General features: G+C 53.2%; 1 protein-coding gene across 9 annotated transcripts in view; it reads left to right on the forward strand.

Moving 5' to 3' along the window:
- RGS3 (regulator of G protein signaling 3) overlaps positions 1-24,355 on the forward strand; it is a 145,326-nt gene that overhangs the window by 45,483 nt on the left and 75,488 nt on the right. For 5 of the 9 annotated variants that reach the window (XM_082403806.1, XM_082403799.1, XM_082403808.1 and 2 more), the window contains 9 exons: positions 573-663; positions 1,228-1,283; positions 7,631-7,712; positions 8,473-8,578; positions 9,358-9,709; positions 10,612-10,651; positions 15,474-15,670; positions 18,096-18,179; positions 23,449-23,560. In XM_082403806.1, coding sequence (XP_082259932.1) covers positions 573-663; positions 1,228-1,283; positions 7,631-7,712; positions 8,473-8,578; positions 9,358-9,709; positions 10,612-10,651; positions 15,474-15,670; positions 18,096-18,179; positions 23,449-23,560 — 1,120 coding nt within the window. Of the gene's footprint in view, positions 1-572; positions 664-1,227; positions 1,284-1,584; positions 3,699-7,630; positions 7,713-8,472; positions 8,579-9,357; positions 9,710-10,611; positions 10,652-15,473; positions 15,671-18,095; positions 18,180-23,448; positions 23,561-24,355 lie in introns of those variants that run through there. The other 4 variants (XM_082403807.1, XM_082403802.1, XM_082403809.1 and 1 more) reach the window with 4 other exon arrangements.

The following is a 24,355-nucleotide window of genomic DNA, read 5'->3' on the forward strand; positions in this document are numbered from 1 at the left end:
GTTGCCAGGTGGCCCTGCCACCCAGCTCTGTGTCCTGGAAGTGAAGTCTGAGGTAGGTGGCTGAGGACCCTTTATCCTACATGTGGGTCCCAACTATCTTGTCTTGACTGCAGTCTTGGCCTTATCCCCTCTTGGGAGAAGATGTCTGCCCCTGGGGACTGCTCAGGGGCCTCAGGATGCCTGCTTTCTGGCCTCTCCCTCCCTCCCTCCCTTCTGTTCTGTCAACATTTATTGGGCTCCTGCTGTGTACCAGGCACGGTGCTAGGCACATCAAGGAGCCTGTGTACAGCCTAGTGGGGGAGGCAAGCCTGTGAGTAGACTTGTTCTCTAGGGACAAGAGGCGTGGGAAATCGGCAGAGGGGAGGATCAGCTCTGCCTGGAGCATCAAGGAGGGCTTCCTGGAGGTGCAGGCATGGCAGCTCCCTTTGGGGAAGGGAGGCTGGAGTGTGTGTGTCTGCAGAGATGCTGCTCCTGAGGAGGCTCTCCAGCTGCTGCTTTTTGACGGGGATTGGTGGCTGCCTGACCTGTGCCCTCTGCCTCCTCTGAGCACGTCACGCCTTCTCTTGTGACAGGAGACCAGCGGCTGGTACTACCTGCTGCGCGAGGACCTGGGCCGGACCAAGCACCTGAAGGTGGCCAGGCGGAGACTGCAGCCCCTGAGAGGTGCATGTCCACCACCTTCAGTTCTGTCCAGACATGCCGACCCCCAGGGCTCCCCCCACTCCACTGTGTAGTAGCCTCAGTCCCTGTGTTTTGTGGCATGTGTCACCCTAGGCTGCCATCAGACCCTGGGTCCAGGGACTTCTCACGAGTGCTTGCTAGAATGCAGCCTGCAGGCAGCCTCATGCCCATGACTCCTTTATTTATCTAGCTCATGGAGGGCTGGGCTTTTGGACCTTCCCGTGTGGCCCTTCCTCAGGGTCCGTGGTCTCAGGATCCCCTCTGGGCTGCCTGGCTGACCGTGGGGCGCCCACCTCTGCAGACAGGCCATGTGGGCCCTGCTGTGGGTCCTGAGGATTTTCCCCTTCTGCTCTGTCCTTCCCACGCACCCATCTGGCTCCTGAGTCCCTGCCTGGCCCGAGCCTGGGCATTCCCACATCCTGGAGGCCAGCAGTGACCTGGGCCGCCACATGGGCCTGGCACCCTGGCCTCATCCTCTGGGTGGTCTGTGGAACGGGCACTTAGATGCCAGCAGAAACTTTCTGACTCTGCTCTGTCACCTTCCAGACCCTTTGTTGAGACTGTTGGGAGGTGAGGACACCGAGAACAGGGAGAAACTCAAGGTAGGTGGGGACAACCTGGGCAGGACTGACGGGCCCTGAGCACTGCTCTGGGCTCTAACCTGCTTCTGGTCAGTCCCTTGGCCCAGGAGACCCCTAAACAGGGCAGCATTCGGTGCCTGAGACTCAGATTCACTTGGTGCTTGGAAACTCAGCAAGTTGTGCATTTTTAAGAGGTTATTTCTGGTGCTTTTCTCGGGTTACTCAAGCTTGGGGCAGCAGTGGGGAGAGAGCCAGGCCCTGGCCCCTGGAAGTAGAGGAGTCTGGGTTGTACTGACTTTCGGGCTCTTGAAGCCGAGAGACCGATGGGTCCTCACTTCATTAGGGCTTTGAAGCTAGAGAGGAACCTTCCTATAGGGATTTTGGGGAATTCATCCAAATTTGTCACTTTGCAGGCCATGGCAGGTGATCTCTGGTTTGCTGTAACCACTAAGAGAGGGAGAAACAAGCTCCCAGTGCTGAGTAGTCCCTCGGTTGTTATCTAACATGACCCTCACTCCCACCTCTGAGGTGGTTGTTACTACCCATTTCACAGATGAGTGGGACTTGTAAGGTTCAGAGATGTTAGGTCACTCTCTGTGGCCACACAGCCAGCAAGTGGCACAGGGAGGATCTGAAATATGGCTTCAGGTATGGCTGTCTCCTGCAAGTGGCCTAGTTGGGAAGATACGACAGTGATATTTTCCATGATAATATATGACATTTAGGTGTATTATTATCTACAAGACATTTCCCCTTTCATTCACTCAAGTCATTCACTCATTCATTCATTAAGTATTTATTGAACATCTACATGGGCTAGGCCTTGTGCCGGGTGCCGGGATATAGCTGTCAAAGATCCCTGTCCTCACAGAGTGTACAGGCTAGGGCTGCACTGCCCAGTACGGCAGCCACTAGCCATCGGTTGCTACTGAGCATTCGAAATGTGGCTAGTATGAACGAGGACCTGAATTTTAAATTTTATTTAAAAATTTAAATTTAAATTGCACCTGTGTCTAATCGCTACCATACTGGATAGTACAGTATTAGAGTAACTTGCTGGGTCTCTGTTCTCTGTGGCTTCATTACAAGTTTAAAAGCTTTCTTCCAGCTTCAGTGGGGGAGCTGCAAAGGCCTTTCTCCCTCTCTCTGTACATGCCGAGCACAGAGAGGACAGTGACCAGGGAGTCTCCCTGGGGATTTGTGGGAATTGCCCGGGCATCAACACTGCAGGTTTCTAGGTGGCCTGGGAGAGTACTACTTCGTGCTGGGCTCTGCACACAGGCCCTGGCCTCTGGGGACATTGTTCTGAGGTGTGTTTGATTTTACTCGGCTTGCACACGCAGAGATGTCCGTAGGACTCAGCAAGGTGTGGGTGATTGTCAGAGGCTTGGTTAGGGCAGGGGGAGAACCCCAAGAGGTGACCTGTTCAACTCCCTCTTCGTGTGCGTGGAGGGATGGAGGATTAGAAACCTGGGTGACCTGACCACTGTACAGTAACCAAAGCTGGGCTGGACCGAGGGACACTGTCTGGCATGAAGGATGTGAGTGGCTGGGTAGTTTTCCTCAGGGGCTCGAGGTTGGTGGAAGCGGTTCTAGGCTCACCAGGCGCTGCTCTACAAGGCAGGGATCAAGACTGGGGCTCTGGTCCCAGCTCCATCCCACCCTGCTGTGTGATCTCAACTGCTCAAGGCCCCCACTTCTTCACCAGTAAAAAGAGGAGGCTGGATTATCTAGTGATTGGAAATCCCTTCCCAACCTGACTTTATGGTCTGTCATCAGATCCTTAAAGCAGCCCACGTACATGGATGAGGAAACTGACTTTTAAGAGCTTCTGAGTGGCAGGTAAACTCCAGATGTTTTGTATTCCCTGTCTTGACGTGGGATGTCTGTGAGTGCAAAGCATCCTTAGGTTCTCAGGCTGAGTTAGTTCCCTGCATTTGTACCGGGGATCCTGGGATTTGCAGGGGGAGGCGGCGTTGTTACAGAGTGGGCCGTGTTTTTTGCCTGGGTTCTCCTCCAGCCAGCGGTGTTTGTGAGAACACTGGAATCACAAAGTGGCCCATGGCGGAGAATGCAGCCAGAACAAAGGCGCCCTCTCCCCGCCGGGGCCCGGGGAATACTAACTAGTTGACAGGAATTTTAATATAAAACTCTCCCTCTTCCTTGTCATTCGGAGGTTTCAGGAAGCCTTCGGGCTTATCGTGCAGAGGCACACAGCACAGACAGGGCTTGGGGAGGTGAGAGGTGATTTCCTGCCATTCTTCTGCGGGGCGGGCTTCCCAGGGCGGTCATGCCAGGCTGACGGGGCGCAGTGCGGGCTCCCACTGCTGGGGGGGAGAGCCGGGTTTTCATGGGTCGGCAGTCGAGGCAGGACCCGCAGCCATGAACCGCTTCAATGGGCTCTGCAAGGTGTGTTCGGAGCGCCGCTACCGCCAGGTGGGTGCTTGGCCCCTTGGGGGGCGCATGGGGTGTTGTTGGGGGTCAGGGGTGTGGGCTCACTGAGCAGGACTTGTCTCCCCACAAGGCCTTCCTTGCCTCCTCCTGCCCCTTGCAGGTTCATTGTGATCTGGGGGGAGGATAGAGGCAGGAACTGGCCCCGAGGTAGCCTTTACCTGCCGCCCCTCTCTAGGGGCAGGCGAGGCCAGCTCTTCGCCATCCTAACCACTGACTGGGTGGTGTCCATGGTGAGATTATCTAGTTGATTTTCTGTCATTTTTATTTGGGAGGAGTGTGGGTTATAAAAAGAGCATCCCAAGCCTGAGATTGTAAGTGGCTAGGTTGCTGAGCAGCTGGATTTGTGTTTTTTTGCTAACTTTCCCTACTTCTGATGGGACGGCAGTGCCTGTCCTGCGTTGTGTAGGTGTGATTGTGTTTTAGCGTGTGTTGGTGTGTGCTTGTGAGCGAGGTAGGATGTGTCTGTGTATATGTGCGCACACATGATTTTCCTCCCGGGTGGCTGTGATGCCTTGAGGTGGGTCCGGAGTCCTCTGGCTTCAGAGCCCAACTTCATGGAGGGGGCTTGGCCCTCAGCCTCCAGTCTCAGGATATGGGGCAGAGTGGGAGTGATGATCCCTTAGCCCCCAAGACTCTTCTGGAACTGTGAGGGACATTTGTTTTTTCTTATAAAAAAGGCATGGTGTCAGACAGGGTGAAGGCAAGGGATGTCCAGATTTTGGGAATGTCCAAGCTGATGGGACTCTGGAATGGTTCTGATTTTATAAGTATAGAAAAGTCCCTCTGTGTTTTAATGACCAGCCTGGAATCTGGGTCCTGAACTCCTTCAAACAGGCAGACTTAGGTCTCAGGGAGATGCTCAGAGGGGCCTCCTGCACCGTGCGCGGGACATGTGTGTTCTCTCTCCAGTCCCCAGCTCTCAGGGCCCTCCCGCCCTCCTGGAGCCTGCAGAGCAGCCCCTGCGACACTGGCAACTGGATGGCGGGGTGGTGAGGCACAGAGGGCACGGGGTGGGAGGTCGAGAAGTCCTCGGTCACTTGGGACTACAGGCCTGAGGACGGGGACACTCTGGCAGTCAGAGTAGGACCAGGCATGAGTGTGGTCCGGGCCTGGGGCTCTGGGACTCAAGTTCAAAACGGATCCCCTGCTAGAAAGTAGTGCGAGGTTGAGAGCACCAGCTTTGTGCCAGACCCGGGCTCACATCCAGCTCTGCCCTTCTTGAGGTCTGACTCTTGTGCATGGCAGTTTACCTCCCTGAGCCTCAGTCTTCCTGTCAGTGGAATAGGGTGATAATGTGACGATGCTGTGAAAGTAAATGGAATGTGTATGAAGTGCCTGGTGCAGGGGGTTCAATAACTGTGACATTTAGGGATTGGGATTGAAGTCTAAGCATGACAGAGGGTCAGAAGTCAAGCAGGAGGGCAGAAGTGAGATGCTGGCATGGGTGAGATCTGAGAGCAGTAGCAGTTCCTGTGCTGGACAGGAAAGAGCAAGAAGCACCCCAGGAAGGATGGCCTCTGCCAGGAGTCGCGGAGGTCCCAGAGTTAGGGCAGGGCTGCTCCCCTTGCCTCCTGACCCTGAGGCCTGAGGTCAGAGAGGAGGGCTGAGAGCTTACTTGCTTCAGGCCTCAGTTTCCTTCTCTGTAAAATGGGCATACTGAAACTAGTCCTGCATTCCCTCAGGGCTGCAGTGATGATCAGGTTCTTTGGACATTGTCCTCTCAACGTGGTCGTGGTCACGATGGACAGAGCATAATTCTGCTTCCTTCACGCAGTCCCACCCCCTCACACTGAGCAGGAGAGGGGCTTGCTTCCCAACACTGTCTCCTCTTCCCCTCTTCCCAGCCCCCAGCTGGCCTGGACTGTTGTCTGGACTGGCTCTGCTTAGGCTGGTGCCCAGGAAGGCAGAGGGGTCTCCTGTCCACAGCCCCACCTGGATGCGGGGAACAGGCTGTTTTCTGGAGCACCCTCCTTCTCTCTAGATTCAGCTTTGGGGCCAGTCCCCAAACTGTTAGCCCTGGGTGCTGGGACCGGTTTTCCAGAGCCGCGCCCCAGGCAGGAGGGGCCGTGGCTCTTGGTGGGGTAGGACTGGGGAAGTGCTAGCAAGATGCTGGCATCCCAGCTTCTGCCTGGGTTGAGGGTGGGCTGTGAGGTCCCTAAAATCCCTGCTGGCCGCATGGAGTGGACCGGGCTCCTGTCATCGTCCCTTGGCCTCAGTCTGGGCTTTCCGCGCTCACTCCAGAGTTTGTTTTTCTTTCTTTCTTTCCATTTTTTTTCTCTTCCTGTCTTAGCTGTGTGTTTTCCCAGAATTCTTATGGGAACAGGGTATTTTCCTGCCCCCCCCCTTCCCCTTGTCTGTCAGATTTCCTGTTTTACAAACTCGCTTTGAATCCAGGCCCAGGGCTGGTGGGAAGCAGAGCCTCAGGGGCCTCCCCAGCAGCATCCAAGGGCCTGGGTCACCCCGGGCTCCCTGGCCCTCCCCTTTCCCATGCCTGGCCTTTGGGACAGCTGACAGGTGAATGCCGGGCACCCAGCCTGGAAGAGGTAACCCCTAAAGGAAGGAGGTAGAAGTCTCCTAACGAGGCGGTGGCCCTTGACCTCTCTCAGGGTTGCTGAGCTGGCTTCTTCCTCAGCCTGCCTGGGGTGCCCTACCCCATGCTGCACCAGGGCCCATGCCACATCCAGGGAGCCAGACCCCTTTTCTGACTTTAGCTGCCTTAGGCTGTTGCTCTCATACACCTGCTCTGAGCAGCCTGGAATTGCTCTTTGAGTGGGCAGGGGCTGGGCTTTCTGCTCCCCTCCCAAAGCCTAACTGGGGGTGCACAGAGAGGGCATGCAGCAAGGTAGAACTGAGTTGAGCTAGCAGACCGCGCCGCACCCTGCCAGCTTTCCGCTGCTGGTGGGAGGCTGCAGCGCTGTCCTCACTAGCGGAGCACTTGCTGGTTCCTGCCGTGCACCAGGCCTGTCATCTAAAGTCAAAGCACAAAGGACTCTTCCCAGCACCATCCTCACGTTTTGCTGTAATGCTTATCATGACCTGCTTTGCTTTGGAGAGATCAGTGTACCCTCATGCTCCTCTGGGAGCCAGAGACCAAGGCCTCATGACCTGGTACCTCAGCAGAGCCTGGCATGCAGTAGGAGCTCAATAATTGCATGTTGCTTTGAAAAGAGCATCCAGATGGCAGGGTCCTTTCAGGGGACTTCTGAAAGTAGGGGTTGTGCACCTGCCACGCACACAGGCTTGCAGCAGGCACAGTGAAGTCATTGGCTAGTTCAGGTTCAGCCAGGAAACCTATCTGTGCCCTCACTTGCCTCCTCACCCGGGAGCCCTCACTGATACCTTGAGGCCCTGGCGGTGGACGGCCCTGAGACCCCTTAGCACGTGTCCCCTGCCCCTTGGCCTGAGGTGGTGAGTGTGTGCATCCCTGTCTTCCCTCCCCTGTGCTCTGGGAGGGCAGCCAACAGGCCAGCTTTGTCTCTGGGCCCTCAGCATGGGGCCAGCCTTGGGCTGATGCTCCATGAACCCCTGGGGAAAGGAGGAAGGGACCGAGCAGGCAGTGGGTCACAGGTGAGGTGGAGACGTGCAGTGCAGTGGGCCCTTAGGTAAAGGGCTAGGCCACATGTCTGCCAGGGCTGAGGAAGGCGAGATTCACCCTTCCAAGGCTCTGCCTGGGCCCTTCCACATGGGCCTGGCTTACCTCCTGAGCTCCCAGCCTTCCTGCTTGGCCCACAACCCAGTGCTCAAGATGCCTGGGCCAAGATAGGGACAGCGAGGGGCCGGCCAGCCTCCTTCTTGGCTCCAGCAACCTTGGAGAGGAAGGTGGCTCTGGGGTGGGGACTGTGGTCTTCGCGACCTTGGAGCAGAGGCAGCAGCCTCATGGCTTCTGGGAGTAACTGGGCAGGGCTGTGTCCTAGATCACCATCCCGAGGGGGAAGGACGGCTTCGGCTTCACCATCTGCTGCGACTCTCCGGTCCGAGTGCAGGCCGTGGATTCCGGTGAGTGAGTGTCTCAGGTGATGCCAGCCCGAGGCTTTGCAAACAAGATGTTGGAACTGAAAGGGGAGCCCTAAATGGAGCAAAGTGTCCTGGTTTTTCAAAACGAAAAGAATAATATTTTTAAATGACCACAGATGAAAGTGAGGTCTATGAAAATACACCTACTCTTTTTTTTTTTTGTTTTTAATCAAAATGAAAATAGATTTTTATATTTTGTTTCCCAATCATTTCAAACAGGAACTAAACCTATATTTTCAGTAATGGCTGCATGGGAAAATGAGAGTCATTTATGAACTCGATTTGGAACCAGTATTTTATCCTATTCCAGCCTGATTAGCACTTAAAAATAGTCATTCCCTCCCTATTTTTCACAAAGAAAAGACTTCTAGTCACAGAGTGAGCATCCAAAGTGGAGAAGCTGGGACATGGTGATCTGGGTGCCCCCACTGCCTGTGAGCCTGGCAGCAAGGAAGGGTTCTCAAGGGGTGGGAGGCCCTGGGGAGGGAGGGGGGCCTGGCGGGGCGGTGGACAGCAGAGAGGTCAGCCAGTACTGGGTATGCGGGCAGGGAGGAAGTGAGGGCAAAGGGGAGCCTCCCTTCAAGGTCCCCGAGAGCCCCCGAGGTTGGCCCCTCATTCACAGATGAAGAAACAGAGGGGAGCGGTCCTTGTCCAAGGTCACTGTGGAAGCAAAGGACCCCGGGGCTTTCGAGGGGGTTGTGGGCTTTAGGAGCCCTTGAGTGGCTTTTCTTTGTCCCTGCAGGGGGCCCGGCAGAGCGGGCAGGGCTGCAGCAGCTGGACACGGTGCTGCAGCTGAACGAGAGGCCCGTGGAGCACTGGAAATGCGTGGAGCTGGCACACGAGATCCGGTGACAGGGGCGGCGGGCAGCCTGGGGCCTCGGGCTGAGGCGCACCTCCCCTCCCCAGACCTGGGCACACGCCTCGCCCGTCCCTCCTTCCCAGCTGTGAGCAATTCACTTTGCTCCTTGGGGAATCAGTTTCTTGGCCTGAAATTGGAAGGTTCAGGTTCTGAGCAATTTTGGATCCCAGAGCAGACAGCGGGGAAGAAGCTCTCAAACAGACCCTGTGGTTTGTGGTGCAGCTCCAGGGGGTCGCTCTCTACTTTAGCTCATTAGTTTTGCTACCTCAGAACTAAGCCCTTGGTTTCCTAAGGATGCGTAGATGTTGCCAACATTTTCAATTGCACAATTAAACAGTTATTCTTTAAATTTTGGGGTCCCCTAAATTTTGACCCTCTGGGTTAAAGCCCTCGTGGCCCATTTTAGGTCTGCTTCTAGAATGACCGGATGAGGGGTTGTACACAGGCCGTGGCTTTCTTGCTCCTCCTTGATAATACTTTGTGTCCAGGAGGCACATCACTAGTTGAGTTTGGTCTTCTTTCTTGTTTACTTGGCCTTGGCCTCAGTGTCCTTCCCAGCCTCTGCCAGTCAACTAGAGTCGACCTAAGGGACCCCTTTGCTGTCTCTACTTTAGATGGCCTCTGCATCCCTTCCTGCTCTGGCACTGGGGCTTTCCTGCCCTCTTCCCCTCTCTTCCTCTCTGCCCCCGCAGGCCCCTACTGTGGCTGACTTTGGTCTCCCCCCGACTCAACTTCTCTTTGTGACTCCCTGCCTCCTCCAACTTCCAGGAGCTGCCCCAGCGAGATCATCCTGCTCGTGTGGCGCATGGTCCCCCAGGTCAAGCCGGGGCCAGATGGCGGGGTCCTGCGGCGGGCGTCCTGCAAGTCGACCCATGACCTCCAGTCGCCCCCCAACAAGCGGGAGAAGAACTGCACCCACGGGGCCCAGGCACGGCCAGAGCAGCGCCACAGCTGTCACCTGGTGTGTGACAGCTCGGATGGGCTGCTGCTCGGTGGCTGGGAGCGCTACACTGAGGTGACCAAGCGTGGGGGCCAGCACACCCTGCCGGCACTGTCCCGTGCCACTGCCCCCGCCGACCCCAACTACATCATCCTGGCCCCGCTGAACCCTGGGAGCCAGGTATGGACAGCTGGTTCAGGGGAGGTGAAGGGCATGGGTCCCTGAGTGAGGCCAGGAAGATGCGAAGACTCGATATTGTGTTGTGAGGAGGCTGCCAGGGGCTTGGAGCGGGGAGCAGGGAAGTGGGCTGTGTGTTAGCACCAGCCTCTATAGGGCTGTCCTGTAGGGCTGTCCTGGGCAGAGACAGCAGGTGGGTCTTTGTGGCCTCAGGGCACAGATCCAGGACCAGGGGAGGTCACACGGTAGAAGATTTCACCTCAAAAGAAGGAAGAGCTTTCTGCCAGTCTGCACTTTTCCGCAGCGGAATGGGCTGCGTGGTAGGCAGTGAGCCCGTCATAGGAGCTGTAAGATGGCGTAGTGGGATGTCGGCGTGTGTGCCCCAAAATATTGGTCCCAGGAGATACTCTGGGAAGAAAGTTTCCTGAGGTCAAATAAGTTTGAGAAACACCTTATACTCTCTTCCTCTTCTGGGAGATTCCCAATGCATATTAGCCTATTTGAGGCTCTGAGGGCATCTGCAGTGAAGAAGGTGGTCTACCCTTGTTTAACCGAGCATTTCTCACACTCCCCTGACGGTGCACCCTTTGTGGCAGGGTTGTTAGCGTCCCAAGTGCCAGTGTTTCACAGAACACACTTTGGAACAAGCTGCTGTCAAGGAAGTTGGGGACTTGGCCAAGGGGTTAGGCTTGATGACAGCTAAAGCCTCGTTCAACTCGAACATTCTGGAGGATTCTAGATTCTGTGATCCCTCCAGGCCGCCCTCTCAGCTCGTTAGCGGGACTGCTGTTTTGCCCTTGTGCCCTGAGATGCTCCCCTCCTCTCCCCAGGCCAGGGCTGAGCAGCCTGCCTGGTGGTTGGCCCCGTTCCTGGGGCTGAGGTAGTTCTCTATCTTTCCCTCGCAGCTGCTGCGGCCTGTGTACCAGGAGGATGCCATCCCCGAAGGTGAGTCTCTCCTCTGCTGCTGTGCCCTCTGAGCCCCGGAGAGATGGCGAGGTTAGCTGCGAGGCCGGGCCCCACCTCCTCCTCTGAGTTGGGAGGCCTTCCCAACAGAGTCAAGATCCCCCCACATATTGACACAGACTCTGTCTCCTCTTGGGACCTTTTTCTCCCTCACTGAACCAGTGTCTCTCTTCCTTGGAGCCTGAACTGAGGAGGAAGAGAGGGCATCTTCCCAGAGCAGTCTAACAGACGGTGTTCAGGACTCAGGCATTCAGCTGAGGTTCAACCAACGTTACTGAGACACCATGGTTGGGCCTGCTCGGGAGGGAGGCACGGAATTTGGAACTGGGAGGTTCCAAATTGGAGTTGTGTGAGTTTGAGCAACTCATGTCCCCTCACTGAGCCTCAGTTTCTTTATCTATAAAACAGGGCTGATAATTCCCACTTCAGAGGGTTGTTGGGAGGATTGAAGGAGATAATGGTTTTCAGTAGCAGCCTGTTTACTGAGTGATGTTACACAGAAGTTAGCTGTCTTTGAAGCGCACAGATGTCTCTGCTGTGTGAAGGGATTTTTCCCCTTTGTCCTTCAAATCCTGGCCTTATTTTTTAAGGGCCAGGGAGAGAAGCTGGGCTCAAAACCAGTTCCTTCTCCCAGGAAACCTGAGGTATCAGTGTTGATGCTGGAGTTGGCTGGGCATTCCTTTAGGCCCTCTCTGCGCTGGCCTGAGTCTAGCTGGCTGGAGTCCAGATGGTATCTGGAAGGTTGAGACCAGCCTTGCCTGGTGGTCCATGGTGCTGACCTTGGATATGCTTGAACCCTTCCTTCAGAGCTCACAGAATGCCCTTTGACCTTCTTCTTTGTGAACGGCCTTTTCCCAACAACTTGCAGACTTGCTTCCTTGCTGTCCCCCTCTGTCAGTAGCATGAAGACGATGCTTGCTTAGAGCAGGTGCCCTTTGGAGGGAAAAGGGCTCCCATCAGGCTCAGAGTTGCGGATGGAAGCCGTCTTTATTCTCTCCAGGCTGGGGCATTTGGGTGTTAGGGCTTGGTCTGTTGGAAATGAATCTGTGTTCCTTCCGGAGAAAAGTCTGATGGTGATTCAACACTGAGTTTTAAAAAAGCTTTTAGTTGCCGCATCGGGTTAGAGTGGAGATGTCACTGCTAAATGGTGACCCCGTTAAGGGCAGGGCCTAGGCCTGCTCACCTCCGTGTGTCTGATGTTGGTCCCAGGGTCTGACAGACAGCAGGTACTCAACAGAATTTTATTTGAGTGACTGACTGAAGGGGAATGACTCTGGTTGCCTCCAAGGTTTGCAGACTGCTCATGGGGGAAGGGAGCTGGAGAGGTGTGTGGGTTGAGGCAGGCTGGTGTGGTTCCTTCTCGGCCGAGAGATGCCTCTTGGTGTCCTCCCAACTCGTGTCCACATTTTGGTTCCCCTCTGAGAATACAGTACTTAGTAAACCAAGAAGGGCAGAGTCACGCAGGCTGTGGGAGAGGGACAAGCAAGGAAATGATGCTGCTGTTAATAACAGTGGTAACTTTTGAATGCATTATATTAAGAACTTGACCTGACTTCATTTATTCTTCACGATGATAATTATTTTGGTATCCAAGGACATCTTTGCTTTTTACCAGGGATCAAATATTCCTAGCTCCTGGTCTGTGGGTTCAGAGGAAGGGGTGGAATTCAGGGTACAAATCTTCCCTTAAACGCACTCAGGGTTCTCCAGAGGCTAAAGCTGTCGCCAGGGTGCCGACTTCTGTCTCCTCCTCTGGCTGAGCTGCTCGGCCTCCTTGCAGGAGGGTGGGTGGGTTGAGCCAACCTGAATAGAATGGGGTCTGGTGCCCTTCTGGGGCCTGGGGTGCCTGCCCGCCTGTCGTCGGCGTGTTCTCCAGGGCTGAGGGTGCCCTTGGCATTGTCCCTTGCCCTGTGAAAGCAGCCCAGCCTCAGATTCGCCACGGCCGGTGGGGGGGCGATGGCTGCCAGGGCTCACCTTGGAAGCCGGAGCAAAGCCTAGTAATTACTGTTTGGTCAGTGAAGCAGGTGTTTAAGGGGTGATATGGGGGTTTGGACCAGAGGGTGTAAGTGGTAGCAGGTGGGAAGTTAAGGAGTTTGCCTTCACAGAGCTTAGTAGCTGGGTTATAACTTGGATTGTTTTTAAAAAAAGATAATTCAAAAAATCAGTTTTGAAAAATCAAGCCCACTTGCTACACACTATCCAGGGTATGTGGAGATGGGGCATGAGGGCATGCCACATAGGTTGGGTTGATTCCGCTTTGTACCAGTTACTGGCCAGATGACCTTGGGCAAGTCCCCCAATCACTCCAGGCCTCAGTTGCCTTGTCTATAAAATGGGGCTGCTTCCCACCTGAAGGCAGAGGTGTATGTCAAGTGGCTTATTCATGACTCTCTAGGCCCAAGGCAAAGATTCTGTGACAGCCCTATGCAGCTGGGCTAGGGCAGGGAAGAAGTGGATTCCTTTAAATGTCAGACTGGGGGCGGGCAAAGGCCCAGATTTTGGCATTAGCAAACAGCCCCCTTCGTTAAGTTTGGTCTACTTTGCCTTGCTTGTCAGTCCTGTGTGGTTTTGCCTTCTCTGGTCTAGGCTCGGTTGTGTTAAATTAGACTGTCTAGTTCCAGACTGACCCTGTGATCCCTGTTCATGGTACAGTTTGTGGCGCAGCAGCCCTGTCCTAACGCCAGCCCTGACGGGTGGATTATTCGTTGGCTTGGGTTTATAATCCTCGTGCCCTCACACCCTGGTACCATTCACCAAACCCTTTCCCATCAGGTCTCTCGTGTGTGCCCTCACCTGCCCTGGGGCAGGCAAGGCAGCAGTCTATATTATCTCTGCTTTGCAGAGGAGAAAACTCTGGCTCAGGGGGGAAGGAACCTGGTCAGGGTTACACAGCCAGTCTCTGCGGAGGCCAGTGCTCAAGTTCAGGTGTCTTGTCCAGCGCAAATCCAGTGCAGAGCTTGCGAGCCAGGATGGGTTCTTTCAGCAAAGGGGCCAGTGCCTGGCAGCACAGAGCCCTCTGGGGCGGACGTCCAGGGCCGGAGCAGACGAGGAGCTGGGGAGGTACTTCCAGGCATCTGCCCCCCGCCCCTGTCCTGGGCTCACGCTCTTTTTACTCTTCTCTAAGTGATTCCCTGAAGAAGCAGGAAGTGGTTTAGGTTATTATGGTTCGAGTGCTGCCCCAAGATACTGCCGTGATCGGTGGTCACTTGTGTGTGTGGGTTGACTTGTTTTTCTCACCCTGCTCGGTGAGGAGGGGCATGGGGTGGGTAGAGGAAGCAAGTGTGAAACCTTCCGAGCTGAGTTTTTCCCCTGAGACTGTGGACCACGCGTTGGTGGGGAGCTTCCCCGAGATGTAGCTGGGGGTCAGGCCACCTGTTCACCCCCAGGCTGCCAGGACTGGGGGTGACGGAAGGAGACCTGGGCCCCAGTGGGCTGCGCATGCAGGTCAGGGAGGGCTGATCAGTTGCCCACCTGAGAGCAGGGACCCTCGGAGGGGGCCCAGGTGTGTGCGGAGTCTGAATGCCCTGGAGTTTGTCTCCTACCTGCTTGTGTCCAAGAATTCCTGACCTTTTAGCTACTCTGTGTTTTGCCTTTCTGCCCATTGGATGAGACATGATAAAGATCTGTATGCCACCCCTTGTTCAGTGTGAGGGTGCGTGTCCTGCTGTGTCACCTTATAGAGGGACTCCCTGCAGCTCTCTGCTCTTTTCCCTGGGGGTGATTCATTCTCTCTCTCTCTCTCTCCCCCTTTTCTGATGAGAATAATTTGTGAGTTGATAGCCAAGCCGGGGAATACCTCCTGGCTGCGATGAAGCCTAGGCTTCCCAGAGTCCCTGGAGTATCTGGTTAACTTGCTTTTCCAAGTGGAGAAATCACAACAACAAAACCACAGTAAGTTAGCAGCTCCCTTTTATCGCGCACTTACCAGGTCCCAGGCATTATTCTAGGGGCTTTACTTGGAGTGTCTCATTTAATCCTCACAGCAACCCCATGAGCTTGGTACTATAATTGCAGTGAGGAAACCAAGACTCTGAAGGGGGAAGTGAGTTTCTGGTGGTCACCAAGCTGGGGAGCAGAGGAGTGGGATTTGGGTGCAGCCCTCTGGCTCAGGACTGGTGCTCTTCCCCGGGAACTGGAGCGGCAGGTGCCCCTCCTTATTCCAGACCGACTCAGTGAGCCAGGCCGCTCCAGCTCCCTTGGCTAGTAGAAGGCAGACCCCCATACGTCCTGAGAAAGCCCACTGTCTCTGCTATCACTGCAGAGACATGACCTCCAGTCCCTTTGTTCAGGGGACCTGGGAGGCAATGAAACGGGCCAGCAGTGCTGGGTGTGCGCAGGGAGCAGTGGGGATGGGGACAAAGGGGGAGCACACATGCTCTGCCACCCGGGACGCTCCATCTGATTGCTTGTTTCATGTGGGACTGTGGGCCCGGTGAGGTCACATCTTCTGATTTTTCGAATCTGAGAGATTTTCTGATTTTTAAGTGTACGAGGCCAAACCGATAGGTCTGATTCAGGTCCTGGGTCACCAGATGAGGAATGCTGCCTTCCTCGTAGTTGGCGGTTCCCAGCTCTGTCCTTGCCCTGGAGTTGCTGGTTTACACGTTAGTATCTCTCACAGAGTGTGAGGGGATTCCTTCCGAGGTCTCCCTGTCTTCTCAGCGCCTTGGTCAGGGCCCGGCACATGGTAGCTGCTGTTGTTAATGGCTGTTAATGGACTGAGCCTGTGTCCCCTGTTTCTGCAGAGGCATGCCTCTGCAGGCGGGATAGAAATGCCTCACGGTCCCCCATCTCTGTTCCACAGAATCAGGGAGTCCCAGCAAAGGGAAGTCTTACACGGGCCTGGGGAAGAAGTGTCGGCTGATGAAGACGGTGCAGACCATGAAGGGCCATGGGAACTACCAGAATTGCCCGGTCATGAGGCCGCACGCCCCACACTCAAGCTATGGCACCTACGTCACCCTGGCCCCCAAGGTCCTGGTGTTCCCCATCTTCGTTCAGGTGAGCTGATGGCCGACCCCAAGGGCTCCCTCTGGAGGAGGTGAGAAAGAATAGGGTCCTTCACTCCGGGACTCAGAGATGGGACCTCGTTCCAGGACTGAGGACCCCCTTTTGGGAAAGACAAATAGCTTTAGGGGCTCAGGATTCTGGGGGTTATACTGAGGGAGCAGAGGTTTCCGGGAGGAGGAACAGGAGAGTGGGGGCAGGGAAGCTCAGCGGCAAGCGGGTCCCCCCCCCTCCCCTCCCCCTCCCCCGCCCCTTTCTCTGGGGCCATTGCAGACACGCTACAGCTGCTGGTTGTATTGTCACAGGGCCTGTGTGCTGAGGGTTCTGCTTCCTGGCTCCTCCAGTGCTTTGTTGTTTGGAGATGACCAAGGGAGAGAGCCTCGAGGTCTGGCATCTTGTCTGGCCATCAGACATCTTAGCAAACATGTCTGGCCGGTACTAGCTGGTGGCCTGAGATTATTTAGATCTCCCTTCTCCTACTTTTCTCTCTTTTTCCTTCTCTTCCTCCCCATTTCCAAACCTTTATTTATTCTATCACCCAGTTATAACCAATGTGAGCATTTAGATATCTTTCCTGTGCATATACATATTTAAGAAAAACCCAGACAGATCTTATTGTATGTTTTATATCCTGTTGCCTTTTTTAAACAAGAATTGCAGCATGAACATTTCCTACATCATTAAATAAATTCTTTGAGTCTGTGTCTTGTACCGGTTGGACACTACTATATGGATGTACCATATTTATTTAACCAGTTCTCTATTCTGTTCAGACACTTGTGTTATGTCTACTCTTTTGCTATTGTAAATAACTCTGTGACGAAGATCCTCATGCATGAATTGCCTCTTGGATTATTTTCCTTGGGGGAGATTCCAAGAAGCGAAATGACTGGGCTATGGGTCATAAACATCTTAAAGGCTCTTTATGCATATTTTGAAAAATTGCTTTCCAGAGAGACTCTTAGTTTATCCTCTCATCAGCAACCTAGAGGGGACATGGCCCCAAGAGCTTCATTTCTGACCATGCCTGCCTTCTCTGGCGTCCCATTCTGGGCCTGTCACTGGCCAGTGGATCTTAGAACTCATACTTTTATAGGACGCTCACAACGCAACTCTGGCAGGTGACGCGCCTCTCCCCAGACAACTCCGTGGGCAGGGTCTGCCCTTTGCCTTTCTCTGGGTCTCTTTTCTTTCTCGGGATGTAACCACAAAGGTCTTGGAATCCACGGGACTTATTTTTCATTTTCATTTTAAATTTTTACAAAAAAAATTAAAAATTAGTTTTTAAAAGTTATAAAAAACTTTTGAGTTGTAAAATATATAAACCAAAAATGGTATAACACTTAAATGCAGAGTTTAACGGGTAATTATAAAGCGGATATCGACTAAGAGAAAGGACTAGACCATTGCCACCACTCCAGAGGCTGTGTATCTCTCTTCCTGATTACGATGCCCCCTCCCCCCGAGACGTACCCACTAGCCTGACTTTATGATAATCATTTCCTAGCTTTCCTTTAGTTTTACCACCTATATGTGCTTTCCTAAATGACTTCTTTTTGAATATTGCTTAATGAAACCATATCTCATATCTTCTTTTGGGCCTTGCTTCTCTTGCCTCACGTTACTTGTAAGATCCATCTTGGTTGTTGTGAGTAGTTGACATTTGTTTCGTTATCTTTCTTCCAGCACCTTGCTTGGTGTCAGGTGCCCAGAAACCATGTTATAAATGTGCATTCACGAGGATAAGCCCTGCTGGGTAGTCCAGAGCTTAGGGAGTTTTCTTCAGGCTGCGTGGGGGCAGGGCTCCACTGTGGGTATGGGGCAGGGTCATGTGGTGGGGTGAGAGGTTTGGGTGAGAATTGGTCCCTGGGAACTGACAGCTGAGAAGGACTCAGTGAACTCAAGTGTGTTATGAATGTAGAGCGGGGACTGGCCTGGCCTTGAAGGGACTCAGGTGACCAAATCTGGCATGAGGCTCTCAGGATACTGCCAGAGGCGTCCTGAGAGCCTGGGCCTGACAGCATGAACAGGACAGATGGGGGAATGTGGGGGCCGGGAGCGCCCAGGAGCTCGGTGCAGTGGGGGAGCTGGGGCGGGCGCGGGTGGTAGGGTCGGGAGGGGGTGGGGAGGATGGCATAGGCCGACCATGTGGTTGGACTTCCTGCAGCTAGTGTGTGAGGGCTGGTGGGGAAGGTAGCAGCAGCAGTTCCGCCCAGGATGAGCGTCTCTGTCTTTCTGTTTCTGTCTGTGTATGAGGGGGCGTGTGGGCTCTGGGGGTGTTGGGGCAGGGCTAGCGGTCTTCTGTGGCTGGCTTTGGCAGGCTGCCTCCCCCTCCCCCTCCCCTTCCCTCCCCCTCCCCTCCCCTCCCCCTCCCCCCCATCTCCACCAGGCCTCTTTGAACTGTCCTCTTTGTTTTCAGCCTTTAGATCTCTGTAACCCTGCCCGGACCCTCCTGTTGTCGGAGGAGCTGCTGCTGTACGAGGGGAGAAACAAGGCTGTTGAGGTAAGACACTCACGTTTCCCGGGTGGGGTTTCTGGTGGGCTTCATCGGCCATCCTCCAGGCCCCTAACTTTCCTCTCTTCCTGATGGTCTCAGAATTGTACAATCGGGGTAGAAAAGACCGGAAAAGGCCTCCATGCCCTCTTTACCAAATGACTACCCAGCTTTTTTTGGTATATTTCCAGTGATGGGGAACTCGCCACCTCTCAAAGCGACAGAGTCCATCTTTGATGGTTAGAGAGTTTTCCCAACCCCTAATGACGTTCCACTGTTTATCCCAACTTCCTCTAAGGAGCAGGAGAGATGGCATTTCACCCCAGCTGTGATGAACGACTTTGTGGGTGAGAAGATTAAAGCTGTTAGCCAAAGAGAATTTTTAGAAGAGCACCCGTTACCTGGGTTTTTGGGTGTATATTAACCCAAATCCCAAATCCTCTTCTGAGGGATAAGTCTGTGATCTCTCTTTGGGCTCTAGCTCTGCCAACAGAGGCCTGGGTGTGTAGGTCATGCTACTTTTCCTGGGAGCTGGTCCCGGCTTATCTCTAACTGGGGGGATTTCACTCGCCTACACCATCCCCAGAGCTGGCCAGGTTCCGGCTCAGTCTCACAAGTTTAAATCTACTTGGGAACAGAAGTTGGAGCCCTGGGGTCTGACTGGGCTACCTGAGAGGCTTGAAGAGAGGGTAGGGGGCTTGCCTTCAATCAGGCCCTGATTCAGAGCTGGCAGCATGGCTTGGCTGAGTTGAGTGGCAGCTTGGGGTGGTGGAAAGATCAGGAAACTTGGAGGCAGAAGGCATGTAGCCAGCTCTTGCTCCGCTGCTGGTTCACTTACGACTTCTTCCTTCTTCCTCAGTCTTCCCATCAGAACAGTGGGTGTGTGTGTGTGTTTGAGGCAGCAAGGGCAGGGTCTGAGGTCAGCTGATCTCTAAGGGCCCCTTCAGGCTCAGCATTCCGCGACATTTTGTGTAGTTGTGGCTAAAGCAGGCTGCTTTTGTTCTGTTTGTGAAACAAGCAGACCAGAATTCATATTTTCCAAATGAGCGCTGTCTTTCAGGGGCGCTCCCTGGGGAGACTGCAGGATTATTTCTACCACACTGGTGTTGCTTACCACATTTCTGGACCTCCTCTTCGGGAACTTTCTTAAGAACCTTGGCATAACTTCTGAATTGCCTCTGTGGGAGTAAAACTTCATCTGTTGCGGGGGATTTGGGTTTTAGGAACGAGAAGTCCTTTGGAGCTATGCTTGGTGAATAAGTGTGCGGTGGAGCTCAGTCAGGTAGCCAAAGGTCAGAAACTGAGGTGTGGCTATAAACTCACAAGACTCAGAAGAAGGCAGTTAGAAATGGCAGCCACCGTGGAACACATTCATATGTCTCAATGTGCTCTTTTCTTCCCCTACTCACTCACCATTAAGGCTGCAAACCTTGAGCACTTGTTATTTGTCCTCACTGTGCAAGTTTTCCATACTTGATCCCAGTTAACTCTCGCAGCTCCCCGAGGAGAGGCACGTTTGTCCCGACTCAGTAGATGAGGAAACCGAGGCTCCAGTGAGATTAACTAGGACCTGAGGGTCTCAAGACTCCTAAAAGGTGGAGCCATGATTAGCACTTGGGATCTCTCTGGCTCAGCAGTTCTTTCCAGGATCCCATGCCGGCTCTGGTGTGTTTGTTTAAAAACAAACTAACAAACACAAGCTGAAGCCAGGGCCTGATGATAGTTAAAATCTGTCCAAAAGCTCTTTGCCTAGTGGGTCTTTGGAGCCCTAGAACTAAGAAACCCCTTTTGACGGTTGAAAGAAATGATTTGAAGACAAGGAAAAATAGTGCATTTCTTTTTCTTGAAATATGATAGGAAGTAAATATGTGGCTCTTAGTAGCCTGTCGTGTTATTCAGGCCAAAAATATAAACCAATTCAAGCGGGGTTTGGAGAAGTTCAGAGAATCGCATCGTGGCTGGGCCCTCAGGAGCCGTCCATTCTAACTGCTTCCCTGTAACTTTCCAGCTGATTGTTTTCCAGCCTGTTCTTGAGTCTGCTGAGGGAGCCCTCCCGGCAGTGGTTCTATTACCAGAGAGCCCTAAATTGTAGAAAGTTCTCCCTGGTGCTCGACAGAAATCTTTGTTCGTGGAACGTTCCCCCTTGGCTCGTTGTCCCTTCTCTTCTCTGGGCATGCTCCGTGAGCTGATCCAATCCCACACCGTGAACTGTCCTCATCACACGCCCTCCCGGAAGTCGCCAACTTGATTAACGTGCCCTGAGATCAAATCAGCGTTTTGGTACAGCCTCATTTCTACATTCAAAGAATGGTTACTGAGCGTCTACGATGGAGCCAGGCCCTGTGCTGGAGGTTCCAGGAGTCCTATGGGGCACAAGACAGACATGCCCTCACTTTACACACTGACTCAGGCACCAAGGCCTTTGCTGCAAACCCTGCCCTCAGGCAAGATTCCTCCGAGGAAGCTTGGTTAGGACCACGTGGGATTAGTGATCCTTCAAGTCGCAAGGATTTCCTAACCAAGCGATTCCTCTCCTCTTGAGCCTTTGGGAAAACAGCTGTGTCCCTGGAGCAAGTGTGGGGAAGACAGCTGGAGGCCCCCAGGGCCTGCTGTGGGAAGCAGAAGGTAACTGGGCTGTGGAGATGGGCGTCTCTGCACTGCGGGCTGCTGTGGCTCCCGCCGGGAGCAAGGCCCGCAGGGTGCTGGTGAGACGGGAAAGGGGCCCACCTGCCCTCCCCTGGCACCCTTGCCTCTCTGCCCTGTCTCCCGCTGTGCGCCAGCTCTGTCCTTTCCCTGACCCGGCTTTTGGGGAAATTCTTCGTTCAGGCCTTAATCACTTCCTGTCTAGACCACATTCTCAGCTCTGGGAATCTGGGCCAGAGCAGCGACCTGGGTCTTTTCTCACCTTGCTTGTGCCTCTTCTCCACTTGCCATCCATCCAGCCCTCTCTGGGCCTGGGTTGTTTTTTGAATTTTTAGCCTCCTGAAGACTATCTCCTCTGACCCTTCCTCTGCCAGCTTCCCTGTGGGTCCAGAGACCACTTCCAGGTTTCTACTGAGTGGGTCGGGGGAGCCTGAGGGTTTGTCTTGTGCTCGCCTAGTGTAGAACTTTCTCCTTTCCACTGATTGGATGTTGAAGTCTTCTTCTCAGACAACCAACCCCTAAACTCCTCCTGAACTCTGAGATCATTTTCTTCCCTTCCCTTAACTTCATGTTTCTGTCTCCTTTGTTCCTCATTTTTGGTCCCTGCTTGGATTCTTTCACATTCAGGAACAGGACAACTGTAGGCATATTGCTACCTCACCATATTGTGAGAGCTTTGGGGTCAGCCAGACCTGGGCAATGGTCTCTGGCTGTGTAGCCTTGGACAGGTCACTTAACCTCTCGGTGCTGTAGGGTCCTCACCTATACATGAGGGCAATGATGTTAGGTACAAGTGAGGAGCCACTGAGCAGAAAGTAAGTGCTCAATAAATGGAGGCTTCTGTGGGCTATGTTGGGTCAGGGCTGTGATGGGAAGGGGTTTGGAGAGAGACACTGCCAGGATGCCTTCCAGCCCAGGGTTCAGGAGCCCTTGTGTTTGGTCCCCGTTAGATAAGCCAGAGCCCCTGAATGCCTCCTGCTCAAGAATGCCCTCTATCGTCTCTGTGGCCCAGATTCCCTCAAACCTCTGTTTGCCACGTAGTCCTTTGAAAAACACTTATGTATTTTTAAATTATAAAAGTAACAGATTCTCATTGCAAACTAATGCAAATTAAACAGAAATGTATAAAGTCAAGTCCCATTCCCCACATTGAAGACTGTGATGAGTATTTTAGACATTAAAAAATGTATAAATACCGACAGATTTACAGTTTGGTTTTACGAAGTTGGATTATACGCTAGGTATTTTTTGAACATTGCACTATTTCGATTTATGATGGACAGATTTCCATTTCTGCCCACATAGCTCTACTTTATTCTTTCAATAGCTGCATAAAATTCTACCACATGAAGGTAGCATAATTTAGTTTATCCATCCTCTCTTAATGGGTGTTTATGTTCTTTTTTAAAATTACAAAAATTTGTAATGCTGAGAACATCCCTACATGTTCATATTTATATGTCCTTGTAAGTATTTCTATAGGCTAGAGTCATAGAGGTGGAGTTGTTAGGTCATCTTTAACAGTCTGACAGCTAAATGTCAACATGTTGGCTTTCTAATCTTCGGCAACAATCCAGCACACGCTCACTGTGGCCCTTCGTAGTGCATGCCGACCTTCCAGCGGACTCTTCTTACCCCAGATGCGATGAAATGTCAGATTTTGACACCTCAAAGGGAATTCCACATAATTAATAATATTTTGTTTTCTTCGGAGAATCTAAAATAGGGTTTTTATTGCTTTTGACTAAAGGCCACCGCAGGATTTACAAAACAAAGAACAGTGTACTCTTTACTGGCATTAGAGGATCAAGTGGATTTTTTTTTTAGCATGAAAATATGTTGAGCATGCCTGATGGTTTACCTATAATGTCTAAAAATATCTTTCTCCTCTATTTTTGGAGCAGCTAGTGCATAAAAGAGATTAAAGTTCTGTGCATGTCTGTGTTGGAGCATAAGTAACTGGCTTTTTCTTGAACTGATTGTGCATGAACACAGTTAAAATTATCTGCAAGGAATTTGGTAAGGATACTCACATTGCATGATGCTTCAAATTCACTGTCTACATAGACCTTGTGAAAGAAGCCTGTAGGGAGCTGGGCAGGGACGTTCCCCCCTGTTTGCACAGATGAAAAAAACTGAGGCAGAAGGGATTCAGCAGACTTAACCAAGTTTTCACGGCTACTTAGTGGGGCAGGTGCCTCGACTTCTGACTCCAAGTCCAGTGCTCTTTCAGCCAGACATTCAGAGGAGAATGCAAGCAAATGTGGCACATCCTGCAGCTCAAGGGTGGCTCCAAGCCAAGGGCACTGGGCTGGAGATTCCAGAGGCGTTTGGTCAGAGAGGTGGGCCTGCGGGGTGTCAGGCTGTTGAGAGGCTGGCAGAGGCCGTCTGGCATGGAGGATGAGGATGAGGGCTGATTTTTGTTCTGTTATTTTTTCCTACTGTGAGGAGTAGGCAAAAGGGCAGTCTTGACTGCAGGTCAGGTCTCTGCCCTTGGCTTAGGCCACGCTGAGCATCTGCTCCTGGTTATGCCCGAGATGATGGAGACTTGTTACCTGGACTCCCAGGGGAGGCTGTGGCTTCTGGCCTCTGGGACAGCAGAACAGTGAGCTCTGTTTGCTCTCTCCCTGTGCAGGTGACGCTGTTTGCCTACTCTGACCTGCTGCTCTTCACCAAGGAGGATGAGCCAGGCCGCTGCAATGTCCTGAGGAACCCCCTCTACCTCCAGAGCGTGAAGCTGCAGGAAGGTGAGTGCATGCCCGAGATGCCCTGGACTCCTCTGCACTCTCCCTGAGTCCTCCTGCTCTGGGCAGCATGGATGGGATGTGTGCCCCTAGGTCTGGTTCGCAGACACTGGCGTTCCAGTCTAGGCTGGCAGGCCCCCGTACACCCTGAGCTTTACCGGGAGGCTTCTGCTCCAGTGAGGTTTCAGGGAGGCTTGGGAGTGGAGTGGGAAGAGCGCTGGGTTCAGACAGACCTGTGTTCAAATCTTGGCTCCGCCCCTCACTACCTGTGTGACCTCTGGCAAGTTCCTCAACCTCTCTGAGCCTGTTTCCTCATGTGTAAGTGAGGACACCAATAGTATCTCAGAAGGTTTTTGTGAAGATTAAATTAGGTCGTTTATGCAAAATGGCTGGCCCACACTGTGTGCCCAGGCAACACATCCGGGACAGGAGCACATGGGAGGGTGAAGTGAGTCTCGACCCCACGCTTGCCACGGTGCCCTCCCCTCCACTCGGGAATGGGAAACCAGCGGGAGTATCTGTCGAGTGGTTTGGTTTGGCGCCTGAGGTCTCTGCTGAAAGGGGCTCAATTTCCTCTCCCAGATTATGAAAACAACACCAGACCTGTTTGAGCATGGGTGACAGGGGCAGGGAGGAAAATATTACCCAGTGAAAGAATTCTGTTTTGACGGGTTTTGCTCCAGGAAAACTTCCTGCCTGTTTGCAAACCCGGCCTGCGTGCTCGGTGCCCCCGCTGTTCTTCCTCCTTAGAAACCCAGGCCGTGTGAGAACCTCCATTCTCGCAGCCCCACAGGAAGT

This window comes from Balaenoptera borealis (assembly GCF_965194805.1).
Source record: "Balaenoptera borealis genome assembly, chromosome: 8".
Lineage (NCBI taxonomy): Eukaryota > Metazoa > Chordata > Mammalia > Artiodactyla > Balaenopteridae > Balaenoptera > Balaenoptera borealis.